Raw genomic sequence first — 24,048 nt, 5'->3', positions numbered from 1 at the left:
ATCCAGTGCACATTCAGGTATAACCACATCACAGTCCCCCACCCCTTCCTCTAGAGCAGAGAGGGCTTGGGGGAAATAACCCTGACTAGTAGATTTAGTCCTGCTGGAACCCCCTTCCTCCCACGCTGAGGACTTCCTGTTCTGAACCCTCAGTGTCTCCCACACTACTTCAGGGTCACTGCTCTTCTCACTTCTCAGTTACTAGCTTATGAGCCTTCTTGCCTCCAGGTCTTCTCTCTGTTGCCCCTGCCTGCTGGGCCAAGGTAGATTTGTCAACCATTGAGCTCTTTCATGTTCTCTACAAAACTATTCAAGGCCTTTGTTCAATCAATAAGACTATGTTATGAGACCACTATGCTCCTGCCATGGTGCTAGGCCTTCAGAAGAAATAGAACTGTGGCTTCTACCCTTAAAATGCTCCATCTAATTAGAGAGAGATGGTCAATATACCTGAAAACAGCAGGGTTCTGCTTAAGCTCAGAGAGGAGAGCCTATCATGTCTATCAGGGCAAGAACTATGTCCATCTTGGTTGCTTCTGAATCCACAGAGCTTTGCCCAGTGCCTGGCCTGGAGTGGGCCCTCAGTGAACATTTACTGGTAGGACAAATGAGTGAAAAAGGCTAGTGTAATTAGAATGGCTTCCTGAAGGGATGCCTGGGTGGCTCAGCGGTTGGGCTTCTTCCTCTGCCTGTGTCTCAGCCTGTCTCTCTCTCTCTCTCTCTCTCTCTCTCTCTCTCTCTCTCTCTCTGGGTCTCTCATGAATAAATAAATAAAATCTTTAAAAAAAAAAAAAAAGAATGGCTTCCTGGAGGAGGGGGAAACTTGAATTGGGTCTTGAAGGATGGCAAAGATTGGGACTGACATAGATACAAAGAAACCATGGTCCAGCATTTTGAATGGGAGTAGGTAAGATGAATCTGAAGGAAATGAGGAATTCTACCGAATTGAAACATACTTTATACATACTGATGATAAGTATTAGAAAGTAAGTCTATCTCTTTAGGTAGACTGAAAGGAATTCAAGCTTATTATGTAACTTTAAAGGAGCCATGGAAGGTTGTGTGTGTGTGAGAGAGACAGTGACAAGGGAAAGACAGTGTTGAAATTATCAGGAAGTGTGGGACTCCAGAGTAGCCAGGGTGAGGAAGCCCTGCCAGCAAGTGGCAGCATAGAGATAGGTGAGGAGAGCAAAGATTTGGTGGGGGGAGGAGTGAAAGGGGGCAGGAAGGGTCGATAGGAGATATTTGGGTGAAAAATAGAACACAATATCCTATGACTGTTTGGGAAGGATCCAATATACAAAGGAAACCAGGATATCTTATCAAAGGTTTGGGAAGGAGAGATGATTTGGGAGAGGATAAAAGTGGTTTGGGACAGGTTGATGGGGGGAGACAGTAACATCCAGCTGCTACCCCACTGGAGACATGGGTCCAGAGAAGAGTGGGGTCAGAGATGCAGATCTAAACATTTTCAGCATAGAGGTTGGCAAGGAGCAGTGTAGCTCCTCTGTGATGGCTATTAATTCCTCCCATCATGTGCTGGTTGGGATCTAGCTATCACAACATTGATAATGACAGGACATAACAACACCACCAGCGGCATTCACAATTTCCAATTTTGGTGTTTCAATGAGATTTGATGTCTCATCATAGACAATGATGTCTGTGTCAGTGATACTCTCCACAAGTGGAAGGTTTTAGATTTTCAGAGACATTTATCACTGATCAGTGGGTGTCTGAGTGTACCTGGAAAGTTCACATGTTGAATATCCTGCACGCACCCGCAAAGCTCTGCTGTAGCTGAGACAGGCTTCCCATTTGGTGAGTTGTCTTTGCCTTCTACAATGTATGCTGTGCTGCAGATGTACCTCTACTTCTTTGTTAGGCAAAGTCATAAGCATTTAACATATGAATATTTGTTGCAACACACCAGAATCTCAGATACAAGTAGGCCGTATTCTTAAATAGCTTTGTTCTTTAAACAAAAATTGTAATTGTGTTTTTTCTGTGATATAAACTCTCAGAAGTCATAAGACTTTTGTCTTTTGAAATGGTTCTAGTCTCGGATTCTTTCTGGCTAACTAGGGTGGTATAGGCATGATATATATATATTTCCCCCCCCCTTGGGTGACTTTTCTTTTTGAAAGTTATCAGCCCATAACTGAGTTTTGATATTTTATTATTTTTTAAGATTTTATTTATTTATTCATGAGAGACACAGAAAGAGAGAGAGAGGCAGAGACACAGGCAGAGGGAGAAGCAGGCTCCATGCAGGGAGCCTGACGTGGGACTCGATCCCGGGATTCCAGGATCACACCCTGGACCAAAGGCAGGCACTAAACCACTGAGCCACCCAGGGATCCCCAGTTTTGATATTTTAAAAGCTGTTTTCTCTCCTGGAAAAGTATTATGAAGATCAGCTTTTGGATTGTTTTACATTTTGAATTCATCAGTGGAAAATGAAAGAAGTCCTATGCATGGAGCCTTTGGTATCATTCCAGGGTTCTTTTCAATTTACAGCTATTTATGAAAAAAATACAGGGTGGCTCAGTCGGTTAAGCATCTGCCTTCGGCTCAGATCATGGTCCCAGGTTCCTGGGATCCCTGCTTAGCTGAGAGCCTGCTTCTCCCTCTCCTTCTGCCCCTCCCCCCTGCTTATGCATGCTCTTGCTCTCTCTCTCTCAAATAAATAAATAAAATCTTAAAAAAAAAAAAAGAAAGAAATACAACTGTGAAGAGTTATTGCAGAAGCAAACATGAACTTGTATTCCTTCTCCACTCTCTACAGGCTTCTTCCATCGGGACTTAAAGCCTGAGAACCTCCTCTGCATGGGCCCAGAACTTGTGAAAATTGCAGACTTTGGGTTGGCCCGAGAAATCCGATCGAGACCCCCATACACAGACTATGTATCTACCAGATGGTAAATCCTCTTTCCTCAAATCGCACTTCTTTTAAAATATATCATTATACTGAGAATAATATTAATGTCACAAATAATTAACTTTTCACTAAGAGAAGCAGTGCAGTTTGAAACACGTATTTGTAGTTTTGTTGACATTTCACCAGGTTTAAAAGCTTATATGGTAAATCTTTTTAAAAGGAGGCCCATTATGCTTTTCCATGTTATAAATAATATTTTATATACAGCCCTTGCTGAAGACCGCTTCCTAAAAAGAGTTGTGTAGAAGATTCTCCAAAGACCTATTTAAAAAACCAGCCAATGACTATTGTTGAAACTTTCAGACCCCAAGAATTTAAGCAGTTGCCCATGACCAAGAAGTAGCCTACAGACAAGTTTTATGTGCTGCTTTCTTCTATTCTCTCTTCTTTTTCCTCGGTCTCACTCTATGTTTCTCAAGGATGCTGTACAGAAGAGTCCTGCAGAGAAATACTCAGTAGAAAATACTGTGAAGTATAAAAACACTACTTTCTGACAGCAGCCACAGCAGTTGCCAAGCCGTCCTGAGTCCACCTACCACACTGCACTAGAAATATTAGAAATATTAGAAATATAGGTCTCTCCCCGAGAATTAGTGGTAGTATTGCATTTAACTCATAGAGACAGTAACCAGCAGTCCATCTTTGTCTTTGTCTCTCCAGGTACAGGGCCCCAGAAGTGCTTCTGAGATCTACCAACTACAGCTCCCCCATTGACATCTGGGCGGTGGGCTGCATCATGGCAGAAGTGTACACCCTCAGGCCACTCTTTCCAGGGGCCAGTGAAATTGACACCATCTTCAAAATTTGCCAGCTGTTGGGGACACCCAAAAAGGTGATGATACGGAACAAAAGCCTATGGGCTAAAACCAGCAGCTTCCCCCACTACCTTTCCTGTACCCTGTGCTCCCCTGGCCCTGGGCATCACCAGCTCATCCTGCAGTCTTTCTCTTCACCTTGGTGATCCCTCCCTGCCCTTTTTGCAGAGGTAGCGGCCTCATCCCTCCTGCTCTTAAGTACATGCATTACGGCTTCCTGCTTTTCTCTCAGCCACCTCACCTCCCTCGCCAGGCTTCTCCATCCTCATGGCTACGACTCCTGCATCCATTCGGAAGTCCTCCTACGTGAAATCCTTCCTTGTAACTGCATTCACATGCTTACACTACCTGTGAGATTTTCTCCCAACACCCTCACCGTCCCTGTGGCCTCAACATCTGACACAGATGGTATTTTGCTTACCCCCAGCTAGCCCCTTCCCCCATTACCCTGTTTCTGCCTGCGCTCCTACCAGAATCCCAGCGCCCTGGCGTTGAGGCTAAATTTAAATTTCAGTGCCACCTTTTCTCTCTCCCATCCCCTCTTTCCCCTCATCCAAGCAGCCGGCCACAAATCGTGTTGAACTTCACTACCGGGATCTGGCTTGGAAGCCCTGCTGCAGCCAGCACAGGCCAGCCTTGACCATCCCACCTGTGTCTGGGGCATCTTCTCAGCCCACCAGCCCTCAAGCCCTGCCTGCAGCTTATCTTTCACTCTGCAGCCATATTCCTCCAGCTAAACATTAGCCCTGGTACAGTCCTCCCTGCTAAAAATACTTGTTGAGTCCCCATACCCGAGCTTTCTTCACTCTCACTACTTATCGCCCATGTGCTACCTGCTGCCTAGAGTTTAAAACCATCATTATTTTAAGATAAAAGAAAATGAAATTGGATCCAGCCTGGGAACTAAACTTAAAAAAATACTACTAATAGAATACCCAATAAAGGTTTTTAATGTCTTACTATCTTCATTTGTCTTTGTTAAAATCCTGCCTGTAAGTTAGCCATTTCTATCTGAATACTCCTTGTTTTTTCTTAGCTCAAGAAATTACTGAATACTTGTTGAATGAATACTTGTTCTCCATCTATTCTGTCTCTTTTTTCCCCCATGTTTTTCTCTACTTAGGATTCTAACTTCTAATTTTTCTGTGTTATAGGATGTTTCTCCCTGGCAAAAAAAAAAAAAAAACAAAAAACCACCACCAACCTGGGTGGTGCCCCACTTCCCTACTCTGTGCATGCACGCTCTGCGTACTTGCGTGAACATCTCACGTGATGTAATTCTACTGTTTTTCTAAAATCTCTCAATAATGTACCTCGTCTGTACTATTCTAAACTCCTCTTCATTTCAGCCGTGTTCTGTGTTACTAATACCATTATCCATGTACATCTCTGTGCCCTGGACCATAGGCTTGTGTTTATTTTTCTAGGTCCTAGCACCATTGCTAGTACAAACCAGACCATCAAAAAATTTTTACATCGTTTGAATAAATCATGAGTGCTACCTCTTCAAGATTTCCAGAAGTTTCTTGCTGGACTCCCTATGTCCTCTGGATACCTGTACTTGTACCTCCCTTGTGACCCTCATCATTTTTTTTCTGGGTATTGTTGTGTTTTTACATAAATGTCTTATTTTCTCTTTTTGGACAATAACATCTTTAAGGGCAGGATTTATACTGGATTGTTTTTATATATCCAACACACTAAGCACTCAATAACCATCTGAGTGAATAAATAACATAAGCTATACATAGTGCCACTTAACCTTAAAAAAAGATAAAAGCAATGTAGAGAAAGTGTTTTGCAAAAAGTGTTGGAACTAGAAGGGACCTTAAAGATTGTTTGCTCTTCATTTTCCATCATTACCTCCAGAATTTAGTGGGTATGATGCACGAAGCAGTGGAGAGCTTGAGACTGAGTAGAATAGCTTTCTTTACTGGACTTCTCAGCATGTTTATTTTGAATTATCAAGATGGAGATATTGTAATATGTAGGGTATCACAAATTTATTTAACGGGAAACAAGATGTCTTCTTTCATTTTGTTCCCCCAGAACAATTTCTCATTAGCGGTTTCTTAAACTGTTGTCTCATGGGACGCGATTGGAAGAATACTAATTGGAAGTATGTTGTGTTATAGTTTTAAAACAAGTTGGTGGCAAATTCAGTGTTTTCCACTGTTCCCCAGACTTCATGTTCTTTCTAGTGCCTCCCTTAGTATCCCCTGTGTTTTGTCACACGCAGGGCTGCACTGTGAGTATGAACATGGTAACAACATGATTGCTTTTCCATTATGGGTACATGGGCCAGAATATAAACTATCACAGCAAGTTGGCTAAGCAAGACTTTCTATCTCTTCCTTCATTTAGACTGACTGGCCTGAAGGCTACCAACTTTCAAGTGCGATGAACTTCCGCTGGCCCCAATGCGTACCCAATAACTTAAAGACCCTGATTCCAAATGCCAGCAGCGAAGCCATTCAACTCCTGAGAGACATGCTCCAGTGGGATCCCAAGAAACGGCCAACAGCTAGTCAGGTTTTCTTCCATTTCCTTCTGTTGGGTGCATTTCTTACGAAGTTCAGGTTCTGAATAATTCCTGTCTCATAGAAGTATTTTATTTGGTATTATGGGTGAAAAATAGTATCAGATGCCACTAATGGTATATTAAATATAAAAACATAAAATAGTTTGAAACTCACTGTATATGTTAAAGGTTTAAACACTGTACTTGCATTGAAAATTGGCATGTAGTTCCCATCACCACATATGTAGAAATGAAAATAAACAGATAGATCTACCTGTCTTTGGAGAATGTTTTCAAATATATTCTGAGTTAAGATTACGTAGCAATTTGCCTATAAGGCAGTACTGGTTGTTGAAAGGGAACTTGAAATTATCTTGTAGGGGTGCCTGGGTGGCTCAATTGGTTAAACGTCTGACTTTGGATCGGGTCATGATCCCAAGAGCCTGAAATTGAGCCCTACATTGGGGTCCCTGCTCAGCAGGGAGTCTGCTTTTCCCTTTGTCATTCCCCCTGGCTTGTTCTCTCTCCCTCTCAGTAAATAAATAGGGGTGCCTGGGTGTTTTGGCAGTTGAGGGTCTGCCTATGGCCCAGGGTGTGATCTCAGAGTCCCAGGATCGAGTCCCACATCGGGCTCCCCTCAGGGAGCCTGCTTCTCTCTCTGTCTATGTCTCTGCCTCTCTCTGTGTATTTCTCATGAATAAATAAATAAAAGAAAGCTTTTATAAGTAAATAAATAAAATCAATCTTTTAAAAAAAGAAAATATCTTGTAAAATCCAGCTCACTCATTTTACAGATGACACAGAGAGAACAACAGATAAGATAGAGTTAGGATGATAACCATCCTTTTTTATAGCACTTAACAGTTTGCAAATATGTTAGTTACCATTTTAACCCTATGAAGATTCTGTGAAATCAGTGTTAACTGTTTTCACTTTATAGTGAGAGTACTGAATCCCAGTAAGTTTAAGCGATTTCCCCTAATCATCCAGAGACTAGTACAGATAACTACAGTTCAGTGACAAAGATGATAGGTCTCCTGCTTCATACCACCTGTTTTCTCAACCCGCCACCTCCCCCCTGCCATCCACTTTGATTTAGATGATAAAATGCGCCCCAAGAGGTGTGGTCATGCTGTGGCTTCAGCCGCTCCCATGCCTCTTGCAGGCCTCCCTCTGCACTAGTGTATCTAGATTCTTCTCGATGGCCTCCTTGGCAGTTACATGGCTCAGAATGACACAGGTACCAGTTCTAATCAGAGACAATGATTTGGCTAAAAAAAGTGATGGGGACACTTGAAGATAGGGCTAATGCGATGCTAGAATTTGGGATAACCAGAGAGACAATAATTGGGGGGCAAGGAATTATAGAAAAGTAGCTTTCCAAAGGCTCAGAGAAGAAAGAGCTATTTGGTGCCACAAGACTTTGGGTGGCCAGGATTGGAAAGCTCTCAGAAGTGCACTTTGGGGGATGAAAATCACAAAAATTCTGAGGGCAAGAGAAAAGCTGTCTGATGAACATTTTTGTAAAGGTTGTACCCAAAAGATGAAAAGAAGAAATTCTGTACCAAGGAGCCAAGAGAACGATGTGTACTTTTAAGAATGTGTCAGAAAAGCTAAAAATGGCACCAGAGCAGTTTGCAAAAAATGCCTGGAGCTATAGAGACTTTGCAAGGTAGACGCCAGGATCCAGAACCTCCAGAGTCTCCCCATGTTATCAGTCTCTTACATATAATCATGATAGATGTTCATAGCTATGTTCTGGAGTTATTAAGAAAGGTTATGTTTGGTAACTTCCATTCAAAAAGGCTGGGGCAGGACACCTGGGTAGCTCAGGGGTTGAGTGCCTCCAGGGTGTGATCCTGGAGTCCTGGATCGAGTCTTGCATCCGGCTCCCTGCATGGAGCCTGCTTCTCTCTCTGCCTGTGTCTCTGCCTGTGTGTGTGTGTGTGTGTGTGTGTGTGTGTGTGTCTCATGAGTAAATAAATCTTTAAAAAAAAAAAAAAAAGGCAGCCTGGGTGGCTCAGTGGTTTAGCGCCGCCTTCAGTCCAGGGTATGATTCTGGAGACCCAAATCGAGTCCCATATCAGGCTCCCTGCATGGAGCCTGCTTCCTGCTTCTCCCTCAACCTGTCTGTCTGTCTGTCTGTCTGTCTCTCTCTCTCATGAATAAATAAAATCTTTTAAAAAAAAGCTAGGGGGCAGCCCAAGTGGCTCAGCGGTCTAGCGCCGCCTTCAACCCAGGGCCTGATCCTGGAGACCTGGGATCGGGTCCCGCGTCGGGCTCCCTGCATGGGGCCTGCTTCTCCCTCTGCCTGTGTCTCTGCCTCTCTCTCTCTCTCTCTCTCTCTCTCTGTGTGTGTGTGTGTGTGTGTGTCTCATGAATAAATAAATAAAATCTTAAAAAAAAAATTAGGAAATTCAGGACTATTTCAGAAAGAATTGTAAACCCTAGCACTTTAAGATTTATTCCTTGACTATCTGGAAAACTGGATTGTTCAGAACAATGAACAAGGTTTGTCAGTTGCTGTCTATAGGCAGGGTTTATCTATATCATGTATTACATTCTTGGCATCCCTAGGGTAAAATGTCTGCTCATTTTACACTTGATTCTCAGAGTCTTCTAGGATTATTGGCTGTTTGGCCAGTAATCTATATATAGATTTGGCTGTCTCTCTATATATTTTTTCTTTTTATGGACTGAGGAAATTGGCTCATAAAGGTGAAACATTACGTTTAAAACACATTGCAAATAAGTAAAAATAAAAATAAAATAAAACACATAGCAGACACACCTGGTTGGCTCAGTCGGTTATGTGTCAGACTCTTGATTTCAGCTCAGGTCGTGATCTCAGGGTTGTGGGATCGAGCCCCACATTGGGCTTATGCTCAGCAGGCAGTTGGCTTGAGATTCTCTCTCTCCCTCTCACTCTGCCCACCCATGCCCCCCCCCAAAAAATAGTGCAGAACAAATAAATTACAAAGCCAGCATCTGTGTTGAGCCAGAATACTTTTCAGAAGTAGCAAAGGTAATAGTAGTGTAACTGGCTGCTTTATCCAAATAATTTTAAGTGTATGCATTTTATATTTTAGATCAGGAAAATCATAGAGTATCACACATTCAGTGCTGTTTTCTAGTTGGTTTAGGTTAAGAAAATGTAGTAAACTAGTCCCATGAAATGTGGCTCAGTTAGCCTGATGGTATTAACCTTCCTGGCTAGACTTTTCTCGTAAAGCAGCTCTATGTGTTATTCCAGGCTCTTCGATATCCTTACTTCCAGATTGGGCATCCACTGGGCAGCACCACACAGAGCCTTCAGGATTCAGGAAAAGCACAGAAAGATGTCCTGGAGAAGGCAGGCCCGCCTCCTCACATTAAGCCGGTCCCCCCTGCTCAGCCCCCAACCAAACCACACCCGCGGATTTCATCGAGACAACATCAAGGCAGCCAGGCCCCTCAGCATCTCATATACCCCTACAAAGCAGAGGCTTCCAGGACAGATCACCCAAACCATCTTCCAGAGGACAAGCCAAGCCCATTGCTCTTCCCGTCCCTCCATACCAAGAAGCCTCAGTCGGTAAGGAATGAAGATTTGCTAGGGAGCCTTGTCTTGCCTGTTCCTCTTCTGACCTCACTTGTTGTGCGAAAGATTTTCAACAATAAGGGTAATAGGGGCACCTGGGTGGCTCTGTTGGTTGAGTATCTGCCTTCCACTCAGGTCGTGATCCCAGAGTCCTGGGATTGAGCCCCATGTCAGGCTCCCTGCTCAGCAGGGAGCCTGCTCCTTCTGCTCCTGCTCTGCCTGCTTATACACTTTCACGCTCTTTCTCTCTTACCAAATAAATAAAATATTTTTAAAAAATAGAGATAGTAATTGCATCTCCCTGATAATAATTCTTTGGGGGACTAAATGAGTTAATACTTGAAAGAATTTAAAATAGTAGCTGACCCTTCATTAAAATATGATAAATGTTAGTCATTGTTACTATTAATCCCTTTGGACTCAGTATTTTCATCTATAAAAGGAAGATCATAATGCCTCTCTTTCCCACCAGACCAGGCTGTAGGCTGTGCAGGAAGATCAAAGGTCCTACTAATTGTGATGTTTTGAAAAATCACAAAGTACCGTAATAAAATTTGTAGATTGCTATTTCTTTTAATGCTGTCAATTAATGCCGCTAATGCTAGGCTGTTAATTGAGGCCAGATCTTTCTCATCTGCTTGGATTGGTTCTCAAAACAATGAGTGTTAGATTCAATAATAACCTCACAAGGGCATCTAGTTACTGGTAGCTTTGTAATGCTGTCAGAGAGTCTGATTTTCTAACAGCTTTATGCAAAGCAGTATTTTTTCTCTCAACTAGTATTCATTCACTGAGGGCCAGCTCCCAACCAACACTGTGAGATACCATGTGAGGTTATAAGAGTGGTGCCTTTAGACTATTTGCTGTACCCCACCCACAACTTTGGAAGCAATATGTTTTTGGAAATCTCCTGTTGTTGCTGATTCTTTAATTAAATAGTAACGAGGTCTACTAAGAAGGTAAAGAAAGCATATTTGCAGTGTTTTCAGTAAAAGAGCAGGATAACTGACATCTGAGCTGTTTTCTCTTGCATTTCTCTTTATGACAGAATAAAGCATGTTAATGATGGATGACAACCTAGCTATCTTCCCTATATGTGAGAGGTACCTTAAGTTTCCTTTTAGGAGCGCCTGGGTGGTGCAGTCAGTTAAGCACCCAACTCTTGATTTCAGCTCAGGTCATGAACTCGGAGTCATGAGGTCGAGCCCAGTGTCAGGCTCTGCACTCAGCATGGAGTCGACTATTTCTCTCTCTCTCCTCTCTCTCTCTCTCTCTCTCTCTCTCTCTCTGCCTCTACCCCTTCCCTCTCTCCCTCTCCTCAAAAAAAAAAAAAATTCTTTTTAAAAATCATTATCTTATATAACTGAGTGTCCCCATAGGATGCAAACTGATATGATGTGTGGCAGGAGAGGTGAGAGACAGGCCTAGGAATTTTCCATGGTTGCATGTTGGGAATGATATGCCCCCGATCCTACTTTTCATCACCAAGAAAGTCTGGAATGGGGATTACCCATGGGTAAGCTTCATTAATGCCAAATATTGCTTTATCCCCCACTTCTTGGATGCACAGAAAATGCTAGCTGGCCTAGAACCCAAAAATGGGGAGATCAAGCCGAAGAGTAGGAGAAGGTGGGGTCTTGTGTCCCGGTCAACAAAGGATTCTGATGACTGGGCTGACTTGGATGACTTGGATTTCAGTCCATCCCTCACCAGGATTGACCTGAAAAACAAGAAGAGACAGAGTGAAGAGACTCTCTGCAGGCAAGTATGCTCCTCAGCTCTGTAAACAGATCGGATCTGGGGTTTGTAGAACAATCTGTACCTCTCTGATGATGTTTTCAGTCTCATGCTGACCTGAGTCACATTCCCTTGATTCAGATTTGAGAGTGTCTTGGACCTGAAGCCCTCTGAGCCTGTGGGTACAGGCAATAGCGCCCCCACCCAGACCTCCTATCAGAGGCGAGACACACCAACCCTGAGATCTGCCGCCAAGCAGCACTACTTGAAGCACTCACGATACTTGCCTGGTAATAGAAATACTTGCCTTTACTTTCATCATTGATAAGAAACCATTTCCCTGGAATCACGTTTTCACAAAGATTCTGTTTTGGAAGGCAAGTGCCAAGGGGCTTCTAGACCTTCAGAACCAGCAGGAGCATCGTAAAAATACTTGCTGAAACCCAGGCCTCACATTTTTATTTTATATAGTTGTCTAAGATAAAAGCATTTGGTAGTGGAAACTGGGTCCAGGGGCCCCCATATCTGCTCCCCACCCCTACTGAGAGGGAGGAACTGGTAAGAGCCAGGCAGCATGCCTGAGGCCCCTGCTCCAGAGCAGGGTTAGGAAAAATTGCCAGTCCTGTGTGCTCTCAGGAGACCAGGGTAGGAGCTCAGTCATACCACCTGGCAGTATTGCAGGGTGTAAGTATAAACACTGTAGGTTGCGCAAGCCTCCTCTCTCCACATCCTCCATATTCCAAGCTTTCAGGATGAGCCAACCATCCGTTCACAAATTCATTCAGTCAGTACATATGTACTGAGCATCTGATGTGTGCTAGGGAAATTATGGGGAACACAGCAGCCAAGTGGGACCACGGGCTGCAGTTTTATTACATTCTATGCAGTGACTTTGTACAGCAGCCTGCAGCTTATAGTCTAGAGGTGGGAGCCAGACCCTAAACAAATAGGAACCAGTAGCTCAGGTGGTGATACGAGATGTTAAGGGCGATAGAAGGCAGGAAGGAGGCACAATGATAGATAGAGTGCTCAGGAAGGGCCTCTCTGAGCAAGTGACTCCTGTCTGGGCCACCAAAGAATGTGGAGGAACAAATGAGCAGGACAAACCAGGCAGACGAAGCAGCAAATGGAGAGGCCTAGGAGGCAGGAAAGGGCTTGGTTTGTGAGGGGAAGGGCAGTGGGGCCAGAGTAGCCAGAGTGTGGTAAGAGAGAGATAGATGTACTAGAGCCCTCTTTGGGAGTCTTCTAAGAAATTTGGAATTTATTTCATAAGCAGCAGGAAGCTGTTTCAAAGACTTTAATTGGAGAGTGTGCTGGGTTCATGTCCCATCTGTGTGATGAGTGGATGAAGGCAGGCTGTAGCTCTCGTAGCCGGTAAGGGAGTGGTGGCTTAGGCTGGGGCTGGGGCCCCAGGACACATGAGGTGGGAGCAGCAGGCCCTGCTGGTGTATTGACTCCTCGCCCTTGACAGGCCTCCTGGGATGAACAAGAAGAGAGAGCAAGTGACAGAGCACAGCAGTGGTCCAGGTGTCAGGGGCAGAGATTCGAACTACAGCCACCACAAGCGAAAGGGAGCAGGGAGGGAATTAGTTATTTCTTTTCGGCTCTAGGAGCAGAAGGAGGATAAAAGATGAATTCAGTCTTTCAGTTCTGAAAAATAGCTGCAGTGCCCGACATAAATAGGCAAGTGGGCAGTCACGTGGGTGGTTTGGCTCCAGGTCAAGGTGATTGATAAAGATCCAGGCAGCCTTGGGCGTGAGGGAGTCAACAAGGGTCACCAGTGCAGACCCAAGTCACCAGCACTTGATGGCGCTCATGGTCCTGGTCAGGTGAGAGGATGGATCTGGGGGACAGGATGCAGAGAGGAGAGCAGGGGCCTGCAGAGCTGGCTGGTAGAAGGGGGATGGAGAAGACTTTGGGAAGGTGACAGACAGGCAGTGACCCATGAAGGGATACAGGTAGGAGTGTCCAGGAACACTGACGCCCAGGATACCACCAGAGGGGCCAAGACAGAAGACGTGAGGCAGACCTGTTGGGAGAAGGTCAAGAGACCTCTCTCGGGCTGCCCACCAGTGAGACAGCATACTCAACCCCAGGACGCAAGCTTTCCTCTGCTGTCTGTCAGACAACATCACAGCCAGTTTTTGCTCTGACTGTCGAGCTGTAGGAAGCTTGGATGAGTAGGGTTCTGTGATGAGCTTACCACTAAAATCTGGTACAAGATGAAATATGTCTTTTGCATTTGAAACTCCTGTCTTCCCTATTAGGAATAAATATAAGAAACGGCATCCTTCCAAATCCAGGCAAGGATTTTATTCCATCTAACCCGTGGTCTAGTTCTGGTTTGTCTGGAAAATCTTCAGGAACAGTATCGGTAATCAGCAAAATAAATTCAGGTGGGTAATGATCATTAACCCCTAAATGACAAGAGGCAAATTCTCTGGATGCTGAGGGTGGGTCCAGAGAGAAGAGACAAGAGGGTTTTCTAGGGGGGAAGCCCAGGGCCCCTTTATCAGGCCTGTGCTCCTGTCTCTTTCTGGGCAGCAGGCCCTGGGTACTCAGCCAGCGACTGCAGGGTCTGCCCTCAGGAGTAGCCAGGGCATCAGGCACTGCTGACTTCCAAGACCCTGCCCTACTAGACCTCCAACCTAGCTCCATCCTAGCGGAGCATTGTAAAATGCCTTGCTCCATCCAGCTCGCCCCCTCCTCTGATGACCCAGCTTTAGCCCAGAGCATCGAAAAACCCCCTCCAGTTTGTAGGTGGACAGCTCAGAAGGCACAATGATAGACAGAGTGCCAAAAAAAAAAAGTGCCTCACTTTTTTCCCCTCATCCTCGCTTTTTTTAAAATGAGTAAATGAATTTCATAAGCCTTCCAGGCAGGCTAACCCCATTCCCAGTAGACCAGTTTCCCACATCACTCTCCCCAGACAGGTACCTGCCACCAGCTCAAGGAGTCAAACTTTGCAAATATACATGAGGTCCACTGTCTAGGCCTTCCTACCTTTTCTCTCTTCCCCTTTCCTTCCCCTGACCATCACCTGATTTGGGTGCTTATCATTTCTCTGCATTCATAAAAGATTCATGAACCACTTAGTATATTTTTGCATGTTCAAAAATTAATATGAGCATAATTCTGGGTCTCCACTCATTTTAGTAATTATATTATGCTGTAGCAATTAAACATATATGTAAGGCACATAATAAATATTGTATAACATAACTATATATATATAATATATATACTGTGTCATAATCTATTAGTTTTGCTGGGCTGTAATTTATTTATTCTTCCTTTCTCGATGAGCGTGTAATTTGTGAACAATCTTTGCCATGAGAAATGGTGCTGAGACGAACCTATTGTTGTGCACCCATGTGAAGGTTTCTCTGGGTATAATGTTAACAGGTTAAAGGGTGTGCTCATCTTTGACTTTACAGATGTTGCCAAATTGCTCTCCAGCAGGGTCTGGGAGTTGTGCTGCATCCTTGATGCCACTTGGTACTGTCAAGATTGCAAAATGTGTGCCGGTCTGATAGGTGTGAGATGGCATCTTATTGTGGTTTAAACTTGCATGTTTACTAATGAGGTTGAGCATCTTTTCTTGTGTTTCTTGACTATATTTTTTCCCCTTTTGTGACTTACATGTTCAGATTCTCTTCGCATTTTTTTTCATATCTATTCACCAAAAATACAAAATGTGCTCTAGCACAACACAACTCCTCACACATGCTTTGCCACCATGCCTTAAGCAGTTGCCAGGAGCACTGTGTTGTGAAGACGTACAACAGCTCTGCCACACATTCCCTCTTTTCCCACCGGATGCAACTTCCATTTGTATAATGGCCCATAATAACATCTTCCATCATTCCGTGTGTACCTTAAGTCTTAATAAGGTTTAGAGATATCCATTCATCCATCCAGAATGTATTGATTACTGCTACATATAAGGCATCCCATTAACCTCCCAGAATACTAGGATGAGTAGCATACAGTTCTGGGCCTTTAAGCACTCTCAATATGAAAGTGTCATAAAAAGTGAATATATTTAATAGAAGTTATTAATTGTTCTGATGAGAGGCAAGAGCATTTAGTGTAGGATTACTTGTAATAGCTAAATAATTAAGGTCACCTGTGTGCTGTTCAGTAAGAGAATGGTCCAGTGAATTATGGCTTAGCCATATTCTAGAATTTGTATATACTGACATGGAAGGATAACTGTTCTCTGTTGTGAAGTGGAAAAAGTGAATTTCAGAACAGGCTAAACCTTTGATTCCGAAAAAGAAAGAAGACCGCACATTTCCCTTTTCTGGAACCAGGCAACCCTCCAGACTCTGTTCAGGTCAGGCTGCGAGAGCGGCACTGTCTGCTGTCCCTCTTCCCTGTCTTTCCGACAGTGTGGTGTGTAAGAATGCTCTGCTCGCAATTCACTGTTTTTATTGTATTTCCCCCCCTAAAAGTAAAAACCTAATTCTTTATTGTTCTGCACCTGTGTAACTATGTTGGTGTTACGTGCACATGTCTTTGTAGTAACGAGCTTTTGCTTTTGTGAATCAGTTGGTTCCAGTTCTACAAGTTCTAGTGGACTGACTGGAAACTATATCCCATCCTTTCTGAAAAAAGAAGTGGGTTCTGCTATGCAGAGAGTACACTTGGCACCTATTCCAGATCCTTCCCCTGGTGAGTTCTATTTTGGATTATTCATGGATCAGTTCATCAAACGGTTATCGAATAACTACTTTGTGCCAGGCATGTTGTAGGCTGAAGACCCACCAGTGAAGGAGAAAGACAAGACTCCCTGTCCCATGAACTTACTTACACTCTGCACAAAATAAGTAAGCCGAATCAAACGCTCACCAGTGCTAAGGAGAATTAAGAAGGCAGGATATAGGGAATGTAGGGGTCGGAGTGTGTATTTTAAAGAAGGTGGCCAAAGAAGACCTAATCACCAAGGAGATGTTGAGTGAAAGCGTGAAGGAGGCGAGAGGGCTAGCCATGTGGTGTGGCTGAGACTGTCCTCAGCACAGGGTTCCTAGTGCATGGGCCTGGAGGCAGGATAGGCAGCCATATTCCCGGAAAAGCAGGGAGGCAGATGGCAGGGGTGGTGTGAGTGATGGGAGGGGAGTGGGCAGGAGAGAGAGGTGACAGGAGGCAGGGGTCTATGAGGCCCTGCAGGCCACTGTAAGCTTGCCATCATTGACCATGAGCGACATAGGAGCCACTGGAGGGTGTCAAGCAGAGGCATGAGGTGATTTGACTTCCATCTTGCAGCCTCACTCAAGTGCTGGTTGTCACAAGATCGGAAGCAGGGAAAACAACTAGAATTACCCAGGCAGGGAAGAATGGGCCAGGGTGCTAAGAGCTGAGCGGGGCAGATTCTGTGTATGTTGGGAAGGTAGAGCCAGTAGCATTTGCTGACCAGTGACAAGTGGGCTGTGAAAAAAGAGGCATCAGCAATGACACCAGTATTTTTGACCTGACACTATAGAATGGAAGGGAAGACTATGAGTATCCCACCAGGGCTTCTCTTGAACTCTCTTTTTCTGATATTTTTGTCGCCCAGATGCATTGATTTGCTTTGTTTGCAGGAGTCCCATATCAATTAGACCCACCTTCCTCTTTAACTGCAGGCTATTCTTCCCTGAAGGCTGTGAGACCTCACCCCGGGCGACCGTTTTTCCACACCCAGCCTAGAAGCACTCCTGGGTTGATGCCACGGCCTCCAGCTGCCCAGCCAGTGCACGGCCGGACAGACTGGGCTTCTAAGTACGCTTCTCGGCGATGACCGGCACGAAGCTTCTGGGCGCAGGGAATAGCAAGACACGGTCCCTCTGCCAGTTGGTGTTCTGCTGGCAGAAAACTTGTGAAGGGTATAAAAGCAGACACTTTATATAGTTATTCTTCTGAACTAAGACATTTCAATATTCTTTAAAAAAATTTTTTTTAAATATTGATTTGAATGCAATACCCTTTTTTTGTACAAAATTATTTTATTCTAAAACTGGGTCCCATTATTTTCTTAAACAGCAGCATTTTGTATATATGGATTATGTTTTAGCATTTTATACGGTCAACTTTGTAATGAACTTTTTAAAAATTAATTGATTTTCCTTTGGGGTTCCAGATAGTATTTTATACAGATTTTTAAAAATGTAATAATATTGATGCAGTATTGCAGCAGGGGTGCAATTGAAGGCTATGTGATAGAAGGTTGTTTACTCAATGCGTGCAGGTATTTGTGAAGTGGTTAAATTTTAAATGTGGCACACTGGTACTTCAGGCTTTCTTGGACTAAGCTCAGAACTAGATAAATGAACTTCTGCTTTTCTCAATATTATGATCCTGGTTTGATTTTTTTTGATACCACTGTGCTGTTCTAAAAGTACTATTATGCAATCAGTCTCCCAGATGAAAGAACTCTAAATATTTTTTGAAATTTTGACGACAACCCTTTTTGGTGGTTGGAGATATGCAAATGAACCATTTTATCAGCTATGCCATCGCATCCTATTTTCTTCCATTTTTTCCTTCCATTTTTGAAAGCAAACTGTGTAAGTACCCACAAAAGGGAAGCTTTTCAAGTCAACAGGTTTTGAACAGAAAGGTCAACACAGTCCATTAAACTTACATCCCTACCAAGATACATGCCCAAAAAGCTGAGTGTTAAAGCAGCAGATTTTCTTTATTGTAATAACTGATTGAATTTTGCATTCAGCTCAGTTCTCCAGGCCTGGCTAGGAACAGAAAATGAATAATCTGCCCTAGCCAAATTCTCAGGGCATTTTGGGGAGCAGAAAAAATTTATGGTAGAGGTTCCACTTATCTGGGAAGTCATAGCTACCATGATGTTAGTGTCTATAGCGTGCCACATTTGAACTCTTAACAACTGTAGTTTCTTCACACAGTGGGAACTCTTATTTGTTGGACAGAGGCTGTTCCATTGAGAGGCATGTTTACAGCAATTTTAAAGACGACAAAGCTAGTTTGGAGTCAGAAAAAGACAAAAGGTCCACTCTTTGTCTCTGTAGGGCATGTCTGCCTCCACCTGTGGTTACCTGGAAGGCAAGAGTGAAGGTCTCAGCCAGTGAACACGAGACAAACTCCATAGTGTATTGACTCACATTCTCCCAGGCCCCAAGCTACTCTCTTTTGGTTCTGGGTGCTAGGGTATAAGCAAGTTGAGCCATATGAAATTGTCTGTCATTTCTGGAGGTTAAAATGATATATTAAAGTGAACATTGGCACTTTGTTAGGATTCAACCCAATAAGTTGGCAAATGATTGGTTTGAGGTATTAGTAATGTGTTGCAGCCTGAACAAATTGCCTTGGCTCCCGAAGAGCCCTAATCTAAATCAGGGAGTAATTTTTGCTTTGGAGAATCTGGTTCAAAAATGTACTTGAGCAAGCACTATGATCCCGAGAGGCATGAGAGAAGCACCTAATGGATGTGGATTTGATAGGTAATATTTTCTGTTAACAAACTGGCAGCGAAGCTTCAGAAAACAAATATGTAAATGTAAGCACAACTTGAAGCTGAGTTCACTTCTGTATTATATCCTCAACTCATTATCTAAAGCAACAGAAAATGTGTTTTCAGAGATGAGTCCTTTACTGCGAGTAATATTTATTTTCCCTTTCTGTATTATGTATAAAAAGTAACTTAATCTGTAACCTTACCCAGCTTGCTGGAAAGCTGGTTTTAAATTGTAAATACCTCTTAGAGAAGCAAATGGATTGTGAATACCATATTCTTGGCACTCTAGCTCGTGTTAAGGTCATGATTTTTTTTTAAATTGAGAAATCTAGTCACATGGTCATTACACATTATAAAATTGTTTGCATAATATTTTTGTGGGCCCAAATTTAGAAGATATTTCTGTTTTTGTCCTCTTACTTTTTGCTTTATTTATGAGCAAATGACTTCCCTTAGAAAGCTAAACACATTTATCCATGTGAAAGTTGAGAAGCTGATGTGCAGTTGAGAAAACTGGAAGACTGAAAAAACAATGTAAATTCTAAAGAACCAGCAAAATCCTACAAAGTTCTCCCTCCCCACTCCCCACCGTAATGGGTAAAGGACAAATGTGTATACACACTGTTTACTATAGAAGGGAATTGTGATCATTTTTTTGTTAAGTGAAAATCAAATGCTACCTGGTGCATATATATTTTTTAGTTAATAGAGAATTATAAAATATACTATAGACACCAAGAGGAATGAGGAGTTTCACTGTAACTATCCATGACTATACCTCATTTCCGGTCAGAAAGCTTTTCGGGATGTCAGGAAATGGTACAGGGATGGCTCTCATTCCACACCCCAAGGTCCAGTGATAGCGGTGTGCCGTGGGGTACATGTATCAACTGCGAGCCAAGCTGCATGGGCATAAAAGCTACTCCTGGTGTGATTGTTCATCTTACAGTAAAATTCCATGAATTACTAAGCATTGCTCAGTATGATAGGGTTTAAGTAGGAAGAAAATTGATTTTCAAACAGTTTTTTAGAACCCTCTCTTATAGATAGCCTAAAGGACCGTACCCATCTAACAAATTGACACTGCGTCATCTTCTGACGTTATCAAAAATTGAACACGTTCAAGGTAATGCCTAAGTACAAAGACCGGTACTACTGGAGCTCATGGACACCATCTTTTCTCATGAAGTAGCGTTTCCCTACCATCAAGCCATCGTTTTGTGCCATGTAGGAGAAAAAGAATGCAGGCTGTACGATCCAGCTCAGTGTATGACCAAAAGCAATATGTTTATAAGAAAATGTTTGACATGCTAATTATTTTATATCATTTAAAGCATACTGTAGCAACTCGTTTGTTTAATATATGTGCTTAATTTTTAGAATGATTTTTACAATTTCCAACCAAAGTACTGTATTTTATATAACTTATTGTGAGGACCCTCTCATGGAAACCATTAAGAAGACAAACTAGAGGCAAGCATCACATTAATCTGTATTACCTGTTTCTTATAGACACTGTGCTAATGTGAATTTGAAATGACCCAAGCAGTCTTCTGATCTCAGATATCTTAGTACTGATAGCAGTTTAGTCACCTGATTCGTACAAGGGAACAACTGAGAATATATTTATTTAAAAAGCAAATATTCAGAATGATGAAAATAGAGACACAAGCCCCTTCTGAAATAAAATATTGCTTTTTGAATAGTTTGTCCTAAGGTGTAACGTTAACTTTATGTAAGGAAATTCTACCCTAAATAAAGTCACAGTTAAAGAAAAAATGGTTTGAGTGTTCTGTTTTTGTTCTCATTGTTCTTCCATCAAAAGGTGACAGTGGGGTGCCTGGTGGACCCAGTTGGTAGAACATGGGACTCCTGATCTCAGGGTTGTAAATTCCAGCCCCACATTGGATATAGAGATTACTTAAAAATAAACTCTTTAACAACAGCAAAAAGATAACATCAGCATTTCCTAATGTGAAATTTTGATATTTTATAACTTCTTAATGGTTGGTATAGTTGTACTGCTATGAAATTGGAAGCATAAGCTTAGAGCAGCAGTTTAAAGAGTTATCTTGCAATCTGGAGACTTATTGTTATTTTTAATTTTTCGGAGGCTTTTAAAAAAAATTAGCATCTAGCAAGTTAGGTGACTAGGAAAGTTTTAAAAAAGAAAAAGACAGGATGCCTGGGTGGCTCAGCCGTTGAGCATCTGCCTTTGACTCAGGCCGTGATCCCAGAATCCTGAAATTGAGTCCCACATGGGGCTTCCTGCACCGACCCTGCTTCTCCCTCTGCCTGTGTCTCTGCCTCTCTCTCTCTGTGTCTCTCATGAATAAATGAATAAAATCTTTAAAATAATAAAAAGAGGGATCCCTGGGTGGTGCAGCGGTTTGGCGCCTGCCTTTGGCCCAGGGCGCGATCCCGGAGACCCGGGATCGAATCCCACGTTGGGCTCCCGGTGCATGGAGCCTGCTTCTCCCTCTGCCTATGTCTCTGCCTCTCTCTCTCTCTGTGTGTGACTATCATAAGTAAATAAAAATTAAAAAAAAAATAAAATAATAAAAAGAAAAAAGCAGGTGGAAACAATTTCTTGTTGCTGATTTCATCATGCCTCATGATTAATACCTACCTTCCATGTTTTCAGCTTTTCACAGCATACTCCTGTGTACAATATAAACCTTCAAACCAAACTCATCACTTCATGAATTACATTTAGGATTCCATGGGGAATTCACTTCCCAAACATTCTTTGGATCCTTGAAAGACTTTTTTAGGAACACAGTTTACCAAAGGTGTGTTGCCGAATCTGTCACATTAGAACACTGCTGCCCTGACTGTGAACTCAACGTCATTTATCTTTTTGGAATCCTGTGCCCAGCCTACTCCTTCAGAGGGCCTACAGATTTGGGCTCTCACCATCCTTCCTGCTAATAAAATCTGCTGTAGTTCTCCCACTTAGAAGCAGCTTCTCGCCTCCTTGAATCTCTGTCTGGTTCAGCCTACTTGCCTCCACTCCAGCCCCCACCATGCCCATCAGGGTGACCCAGAAGTCCTACGAGGTGTCCACCTCTGGCCTAGGATCTTCAATAGCAGCTCCTACATGAGTGCGCCTGGCACATGCGTCAGTTCTTCTGCCTTCTCCCAGGTGGGCAGCAGCAGCAGCTTCCAGGGTGGCTTGGACACCAGCAGGAGTGTGGTTGGAGGCTATAGCGGGTCTATGGAGGGCACAACAGCTGTCCTAGTGAACGAGAGCCTGCTGAGTCCCCTAAAGCTGGAGGTGGACCCCAACATCCAGGCCATGGGTACTCAAGGGGTCAAAACCCTCCTCAACAGGTCTGCGTCCTTTATGGACAAGGTATAGACACTGGAGCAGCAGAACAAGATTCTGGAGACCAAGTGGAGCCTCCCGCAGCAGCAGAAAATGGTTCAGAGTGACACGGACAACACATTGGAGAGCTTCAACAACTTTGGACTGCAGCTGGACACAGCCAGGAGCAGCTGGAGCTCCAGGTGGAGTGAGGCAGTGTGCAGGGGCTGGCGGGGACCAAAGGACAAGCAGGCGGGAGAGATGGAGGAGCGTGCAGAGATGGAGAACGCATCTGTTCTCAGCAGGAGGGCTGTGGGTGAAGTTTACATGAATAAGGCAGAGCTGGAGTCCTGCCTGGTGGTCCTGGCCGGAGAGATGGGTTTCCTCAGGCCGCTGGTCTCTGACACCGCCGCCGTCCTCTCCGCGGACGGACGCCACACTGGCCGAGCTGGAGGCTGCCCTGCAGCGAGCAGAGCAGGACCTGGGGCAGCAGCTGCATGAGTACCAGCAGCTCAGGAATGTCAGGCTGGTCCTGGTCGGAGAGCTCACCACCCACCCAAGCTGCTGGAGGCTGGGGAGAGCCAGCTGGAGTGTGGGATGCAGAAGGTGAATATTCATACCAAACTCACCAGCAGCTACTCCGGTGGGCTAAGCCGGGCCTGGCCTCAGCTACAGCCTGAGCCCCTTCTAGGCCAGCTTCGCCTGTGGTGGGGGCTCCAGCTCCTTTGGCAGTGCCATTTCCTCCAAGGCCATGTTTGGTGAAGAAGATGAAGACCTGTGATGGGAGGCTGGTGTCTGAGTCGTCCAATGTGCTAAGGGAACAGCCGCTGTGGTCCCTCCCAGCTTCCCCATCCTGTGCCTGCCATAGACTTTGGGGGAAGAAGCTGTGCAGGGGAGCAGTGGGAACAGGAGACCCACCTAGGGCTCAGCCCCAGTCCTCAGCCTACCCTTTGGGGGAGTCTGCTGCCTTTAGTACTCCCTCTTGCTCATGCCTCAACTAAAACACATGCAAGTGTCTTTTCTAAAATTAAGCCTTGGTGTGTCTGGCTGGCTCAAGTTAGTAGAGCATGCAGCTCTTGATCTCAGACTTGTAAGTTGAAGCCCCAGGCTGGGTGTAGAGATTACTTAAAAATAAAATCAAGGGACACCTGGGTAGCTCAGTGGTTGAGCGTCTGCCTATGGCTCCGGGCATTATCCCAGAGTCCTGGGATTGAGTTCCATATCAGGCTTCCTGCTTTTCCCTTTGCCTATGTCTCTGCCTCTCTCTCTCTCTGTGTGTGTGTCTCTCATGAATAAATAAATAAAATATTTTTAAAAAATCAAATCAAAATAAAATAAGATAAATAATAAAATAAAACAAAATAAAGTTTCACTTGGTTCAAGTCAGTATAGCTTGGGACTTTTGATCTTGGGGTTGTAAGTTAGGGTCCTGATCTCTCACCAGGGGGAGTGCGGGGGAATCTGTAGCTACAGGGGATCTGACTGTGACGGGGACGAGGGGGGCCTTGCAACAAGCAGCACGCAGATCTCAGCTGACCGAATTCATACTTGCAGTGCCCAAGTAGTAATCCCAACCAGCAGCCTCACCTGCTGTGGAATGTCTCTCAGCCTCATCTGACCAGAAGGGCTGGCGACAAGTCCTGGAAGCTGTGTCCCAGCAGCACTTAAGCTAAGAG

General features: G+C 43.9%; 1 protein-coding gene and 1 pseudogene across 1 annotated transcript in view; both read left to right on the top strand.

The window, feature by feature from the left end:
• Positions 1-20,837, top strand: part of CILK1 (ciliogenesis associated kinase 1) — a 37,383-nt gene extending 16,546 nt beyond the window's left edge. The window contains exons 5-13 of the mRNA XM_055330406.1: positions 2,789-2,921; positions 3,602-3,773; positions 6,121-6,288; positions 9,531-9,851; positions 11,428-11,618; positions 11,736-11,884; positions 13,862-13,990; positions 16,149-16,271; positions 17,222-20,837. Of these exons, the coding sequence (XP_055186381.1) occupies positions 2,789-2,921; positions 3,602-3,773; positions 6,121-6,288; positions 9,531-9,851; positions 11,428-11,618; positions 11,736-11,884; positions 13,862-13,990; positions 16,149-16,271; positions 17,222-17,376 (1,541 nt within the window). The 3' untranslated portion in view covers positions 17,377-20,837. The remainder of the gene's footprint in view (positions 1-2,788; positions 2,922-3,601; positions 3,774-6,120; positions 6,289-9,530; positions 9,852-11,427; positions 11,619-11,735; positions 11,885-13,861; positions 13,991-16,148; positions 16,272-17,221) is intronic.
• Positions 20,838-21,731: 894 nt separating this feature from the next.
• Positions 21,732-23,648, top strand: LOC129512940 (keratin, type II cytoskeletal 8-like; annotated as a pseudogene).
• The last annotated feature ends 400 nt before the right edge of the window (positions 23,649-24,048 follow it).

The sequence above is a fragment of the Nyctereutes procyonoides genome, unplaced genomic scaffold, assembly GCF_905146905.1.
Source record: "Nyctereutes procyonoides isolate TBG_1078 unplaced genomic scaffold, NYPRO_anot_genome, whole genome shotgun sequence".
In the NCBI taxonomy this organism is placed as follows: Eukaryota; Metazoa; Chordata; class Mammalia; order Carnivora; family Canidae; genus Nyctereutes; species Nyctereutes procyonoides.
Note: the sequence above shows the minus strand (reverse complement) of the source record. Positions and strands in the feature narration are given on the sequence as shown.